General features: G+C 62.7%; 1 protein-coding gene across 6 annotated transcripts in view; it reads right to left on the bottom strand.

Moving 5' to 3' along the window:
* Nucleotides 1-302: 302 nt before the first annotated feature.
* The window catches only part of ARAP1 (ArfGAP with RhoGAP domain, ankyrin repeat and PH domain 1), a 50,159-nt gene continuing 44,461 nt past the window's right edge, over nt 303-6,000 (bottom strand). For 2 of the 6 annotated variants that reach the window (XM_071811696.1, XM_071811743.1), the window contains exons 28-29: nt 5,581-5,723; nt 3,579-4,580 (exon numbers count right to left, since the gene is read on the bottom strand). In XM_071811696.1, the coding sequence (XP_071667797.1) occupies nt 4,179-4,580; nt 5,581-5,723 (545 nt within the window). In that variant the 3' untranslated portion in view covers nt 3,579-4,178. The other 4 variants (XM_065834099.2, XM_071811769.1, XR_011740283.1 and 1 more) reach the window with 4 other exon arrangements.

The raw sequence follows: 6,000 nt of genomic DNA, 5'->3' as shown, positions 1-6,000 counted from the left end.
GGGTGTACCCAGCGCAGCCCCACAGGTGTCCCCACTGTCCCCAGGACCGTCCCCATCCCAGTGACCCATGGTGACAATCTCGACCCCCCACCCGGCCCTCCTGCCCCCCAACATCCCCCCTGTGCCCCTCAGTGATAGCACCAGCCGCCACTCCAGGGCACATAATGAGACCAAGGGTGTCACCGCTCTGCCCCCAAAAGCAGCTCAGTGGCACCTGGGGGGTGCACCCAAGGTTGTCCCCCACCCATGTGGTTCCCCACCTCCCGCTGTCCCCCTGACACACAGACCCAGACACCCCCACGCTGTGTCCCCAAGACCTTTAATTTGGGTGATGGGAAATGGGGGCAGCTCCTGCCACCCCCCACCCTGTGTCCCCCCGCCCAGTCCCCAGTTTGGGGGGGGTGCAGAGGCTCTTGTTGCCCTGTCTGGTGTGGGGGGGACCCCAGGATGGGGTACCTGGCCATGACCCCCCCAGCCCTGTGCTGTCACAGTGGGTGGGTGACCCGGCTGTCGTGTCCCCTCCTGTGGGTCACCCTGTGGGGAGGCGAGAGGGTCCGGAGCTGGCGGGACCCCCATCAGGTATTGGGATGCGGGGCTGGCGTGGGTCCCTGAGGGTTGTCCCGTGTCCCCAAGGGCTGCCCAGTGTCCCAGAGGGCTGCCTTGTGTCCCCAAGGGCTGTCCCATGTCCCCAAGGGCTCCCTGCTTGCGATTAACCTGTAGCACAAGCAGAGCAAAGGGTCAGCGGCACCTCTGTCCCCCTCCCACCTTGCAGGGGGACATCCGTGTGCCCATGTCCCCAGGATAGGGTGACATTGGGACAGCCACTCACCAGAGTGTCACATCTCCAGCTCAGACGTTGTGCAGGAGCTGGGAACAAAACATAGACATGTCCTTGGTGTCCCCTTGGTGTCCCCCAGCAGCACTGGGAAAAGGGGGGGACAACCCAGAGCAAGGGGACCCCTGGCACATCCTCAGGATGAGGGGACACTGATGTGTGACGCAGGGAGGACACAGTGTCCCTCCCTGGCCTGGGGTGTCACTCACGGTCAGCGGGTCGGTGGCGAAGGCCGCCACGCTCTTCCTCATCTCGCTCTCATTCCCCCGCAGTGGGATGAGGGACACGTTCCCCAGCCGGGCGTCCTGCTGCCACCGTGACACCCGCACCTTGGAGCTCTCCGAGGGCCACAGGCTCCCCCCGTGCTGAGGACACAGGGGACAGGGGCTGGGGATGGTCCTCGGCCACCACGGGGACCTCTTGTCCCCATCCCCAGGAGGCGGGATGCAGGGATGCTCAGGGACCATGAAGGGCTGAGCATCCTTCTGTCCCTGCCTGCTCCATACCTGCACGTGGAGGAAGGTGGCGAACCACTCCCGCAGGTCAGCCTGGGTGTCACAGCACAGGTACCTGCGGGGACACGGTGTCAGGGGACACCCAGGGACTCTTGGGGACAGTTGGGACACCAGCCAATGCTTTGCATGAGGTCTGGTAGCCCCCAGCAGGGGGACAAGGGGACACAGTGACAGCCAGGCTCTGTACACAGAAATCGCCCTCTGTCCCCCACCAGCAGTGTGTCCCTCTGTCCTGCGGGGGTGTTTATTGTCCCCATGTCCCCCCCAGTCCCGTACCATTGCTGCTTCTCATGCTTCTCGTTCTCGTAGAAAACTGTGAAGCCCCAGCTGGAGGGAGACAAGTGACAACGTGAGGGTGGATGTCCCCAACAGCCCTGTCCTCGGATCCAGTGATCCAGGTGCCAAAGTGTCCCTGTAATCCCCTTGTCCCCTTAACCCCATATCCCTGCAGCCCCCTGTTCCTGCAACCCCACACTCCCACAACCCCCTGTTCCTGCAACCCCAACGTCCCAGCAACCCCCTGTCCCTGCAAACCCCATCCCTGCAACCCCATTGTCCCTGCAAACCCCATCTCCACAATCCCCCCATCCCTGCAACCCCACTGTCCCTGCCTCCCAGCAAACCTGCACAGCTCATCACACACGCTCATGTGCACAGACATGCATTTGTGTGCACACACATGCACACTCACCTGTATGCAAGCACATGCATTGAGTTGCGCACACACACACACATAAATGCACACGCATACACAGTTCACTGACATGCGTGCACACTCCCACACATGCCCATGAACTCATGTCCACACACACGCGCTTGACATGCACATACACACGTGTACACAACCGGCTGACATGCCTGCTCATGTTCTCATAGTTGTGTGCACACACATGCCCATGCACTGACATGCACACACACACTGACATGCGTGCACACAGATGCACCTGTGGACTCATAAGCACACAAAGCCACGCATGCACACGCTCACACACATGCACACGTGCATATGCACATGCTCACACACATGCACACGTGCATATGGACACGCTCACACACATGCACACGTGCATATGCACACACGCACCCGTACACAACTTGCTGACGCGTGCACACAGATGCACACACCCACGTGCACGCACATGCACGCGCACATGCTGACATGCATGCACACACTCACAAGCACACGCACCCCCTCACACACCCACAGTTCCACCCCCAGTGCTGCATCCCCATCAGGCACCAGCATCCCCGGTCCCCCCAGCCCTGCAGCCCCTCCCTGGGGACAGGGGACGGGAAAGGGACAGCGCTGGGGACAGAGCTGGGGACAGATGGGTCCCTGTGCTGGCACCAGGCTGCAGCAGTGTCCTGCGAGGCTGCTCTGACATCTAGTGGCAAGAGGCATGGCCAGCAGGAGGTGTGTCCCTGCAGCCAAAATGTCCCTGTCCCCATCTCCACCCCCATCCCTGTCCCCATCCATCTCCAGCCCCATCTCCATCCCCAGCCCTTTCCCTGTCCCCATCCATCTCCATCCCCATCCCTGTCTCCAGCCTTGTCCCCAGCCCTGTCCTTGTCTCCATCCATCTCCATCCCCATCTCTGTCCCCATCCACCTCCAGCCCCATCTCCAGCCCCATCCCTGTCTCCAGCCCTGTCCCCAACCCTGTCCTTGTCCCCATCCAATCTCCAGCCCCATCTCTGTCCCTGTCCCCATCCCCATCCATCCCCACCTCTATCCCCATCCTCATCCTTGTCCCCCTCCCTATCCCCATCCCTGTCTCTAGCCTTGTCCCCATTCCTGTCCTTGTCCCCATTCCCATCCTCATCCCCATCCTTGTCCCCATCCATCTCCAGCCCCATCTCCATCCCCAACCCCAACCCTGTCCTTGTCCCCAGCACTGTCCCTGTCCCCATCCATCTACATCCCCATCGTCATCCTTGTCCCAATCCCCACCCATCTCCAGCCCCATCCCTGTTCTCCATCCCCAGCCCTGTCCTTGTCCCCATACCCATCCTCATCCCCATCCATTTCCAGCCCCATCTCCATCTCCATCCTCATCCCTGTCCCCAACCCTGTCCTTGTCCCCATCCCCATCCTCATCCCTGTCCCCACCAGCCACCCCGCCACTTCTCACCACGTCGGCGGCCGAAGCTTCTTCTTAATGCCCAGGTAAACCTTCAGGTTCCTGACGGGCCACTCCTTTTCCGGCTTGTGGCTCTGGGGACAGAGGGACACGACAGCGGGTTGGGGACTGCAGGGCCACCACCAGACTCTTTGTCACCCAACCCCACTGATGGATTTTGTCCCCAAGGGAGGGAGGGAAGAGAAGCCATAGGGATGATGGGGACAGGGCTCAGCCCAACGGAGGGTGAGGGTGACAAGGATGGAGTCGAGGGGACAGGGCACAGTGGGTGCCTGTCATCGCTGGCAGAGGGGAGGGGACAAAGGAGCTCTGTCCCCACAGTGGGGTCCCCCAGAGATGGTGCTCATTGCTGGGATGGGGTCTCAAGGGCCTGGCACTAGATGTCCCCCATGGGGACACCCATGTCACATCCCTCCTCAGCATCATGGCCATGGCAGTGGTGGCCCCAGCCCCAACCATGTCCCCAAATGTCTCTCCCTGTGACAGGTGATGGGTGTCCCAACCCCGTGGTGTCACTTGGGCTGTCCCCTGCCTCCGAGCATCCCTGGAGGTGCTGCCACCCCCACCTGCACCGAGTGACATCCCGAGAGGAGCAACAAGGGACCGTGGGATGTCCCCACAAAGCCAGTGACACCACCCAAGTGTCACCCTTTGCTGGGGATGCTTCGAAGCGACAAAGCCCCCCCTTTCACCCGGGACCTCCCCAGTGCCTTGCCATGCACTGGGTGACACAATGGGGACCCTCCCCACCCCCAAATGTCACCCCCCTGCCTTCATGTGACTTACAAGTGCCCAATCCAATGCCCGCGGGATGGGGGGGGCACCAGTCCCTTCCCCATCTCCGTGATGCCAAGGGCAGCGGTGGCCCCAAATGGGGTGCACTGCGGGGGTGATGGTGGGGGCACATGGCGGGATTGGATTTGGGGGTGACCCCGGGCAGCCTTGTAAGGGCAGAGGGTGCGGGACCCCCCGTGGCTGCACCCCCCCCCCTACTCACGTTGTCGTGGGGGGGGCTCCGCTGCTTCAGGCTCTGCGCAACAGAGGACGGGGTTACAGCAGCTGTGGGGGACGGGGAGTGGGGGACACGGCCCTGGGGACAGTGATGGGACAGGGTGCCGTGACAGAGCCAGGGGGCAGCTGCATCCCTGCCTGCACTGCCTGTGTGAGCCCTGCCTGCACTGCCCATGCAATGCCAGCCCCATCCCTGCCTGCACTGTCTATGCAATCCCTGCCTGCACTGCCAACCCCATCCCTGCCTGCACTGCCTGTGTGAGCCCTGCCTGCACTGCCCATGCAATGCCAGCCCCATCCTTGCCTGCACTGTCTATACAATCCCTGCCTGCACTGCCTGTGTGAGCCCTGCCTGCACTGCCCATGCAATGCCAGCCCCATCCCTGCCTGCACTGTCTATGCAATCCCTGCCTGCACTGCCCATGCACTGCCAGCCCCATCCCTGCCTTCACTGCCTGTGTGAGCCATGCCTGCACTGCCCATGTAATGCCAGCCCCATCCCTGCCTGCACTGTCTATGCAATCCCTGCCTGCACTGCCCGGGCACTGCCTGTGTGATCCCTGCCTGCACTGCCCATGCACTGCCAGTCCCATCCCTGCCTGCACTGCCCATGCACTGCCAGTCCCATCCCTGCCTGCACTGCCCATGCAATGCCAGCCCCATCCCTGCCTGCACTGTCTATACGATCCCTGCCTGCACTGCCAACCCCATCCCTGCCTGCACTCCCAGCCCCATCCCTGCCTGCACTGCCTGTGTGATCCCTGTCTGTGCTGACTGTGCGATCCCTGCCTGCACCGCCAGCCCCATCCCTGCCTGTGCTGCCAGCCCCATCCCTGCCTGTGCTGCCTGTGCAATCCCTGCCCACTCTGCCTGTGCAATCCCTGCCTGCTCTGCCAGCCCCATCCCTGCCTGCACTACCCATGTGATGCCACCCTATGTATCCCACAACTTCAGGGGCGCCCAGCACATTGTCACAGCACAGCTGGGAAGGAAAGCGCAGGCAGGGGTCGGGCAGGGCAGGTAGGGGCAGGCAGGAGCGCTGCCAGGCAGCAGGCAGCAGGCAGGCAGGCAGGGCTCACCCGCACTTCCTTGTAGAGGCGCAGGCAGGTGTGGGTGAGGATGAAGTAGCGGTCGTGGAAGCCAGTGCTCAGCCCCAGCCCCAGCAGGTTCCTCTCCTCCCGGAACTTCATCAGCCCGTGCTTGCAGTCGCCCACTCTGCTGGCTGGGGGGCACACGCCTCAGTTTCCCTGTTCCCCCCCAGAACGGCATTGGGTGCAGAGAGCCCATTCCGGGGGGCAGTAACAGGGGAAACCCCCTTCTCACCCCCGGCAGATGCTGCCTGGCCCCCCAGTGCTGTTCCCCTGGCCGTGACCCCATGCTGGAGGCTACTGGGGGATATTGGCCACGTGCTAATGGGCTGGTGCCCCCACAGCATGGCCAGGGAGATGTGGCCCTGGGGTGGTGGAACCTGTGGGGATCCTCTGCAGGTTGCAGCTGGC

The sequence above is a fragment of the Patagioenas fasciata genome, chromosome 1 (genome assembly GCF_037038585.1).
Source record: "Patagioenas fasciata isolate bPatFas1 chromosome 1, bPatFas1.hap1, whole genome shotgun sequence".
Taxonomy (NCBI): Eukaryota; Metazoa; Chordata; class Aves; order Columbiformes; family Columbidae; genus Patagioenas; species Patagioenas fasciata.
The sequence above is the reverse complement of the archived record's forward strand: the minus strand, read 5'-3'. Positions and strand labels throughout refer to the sequence as shown.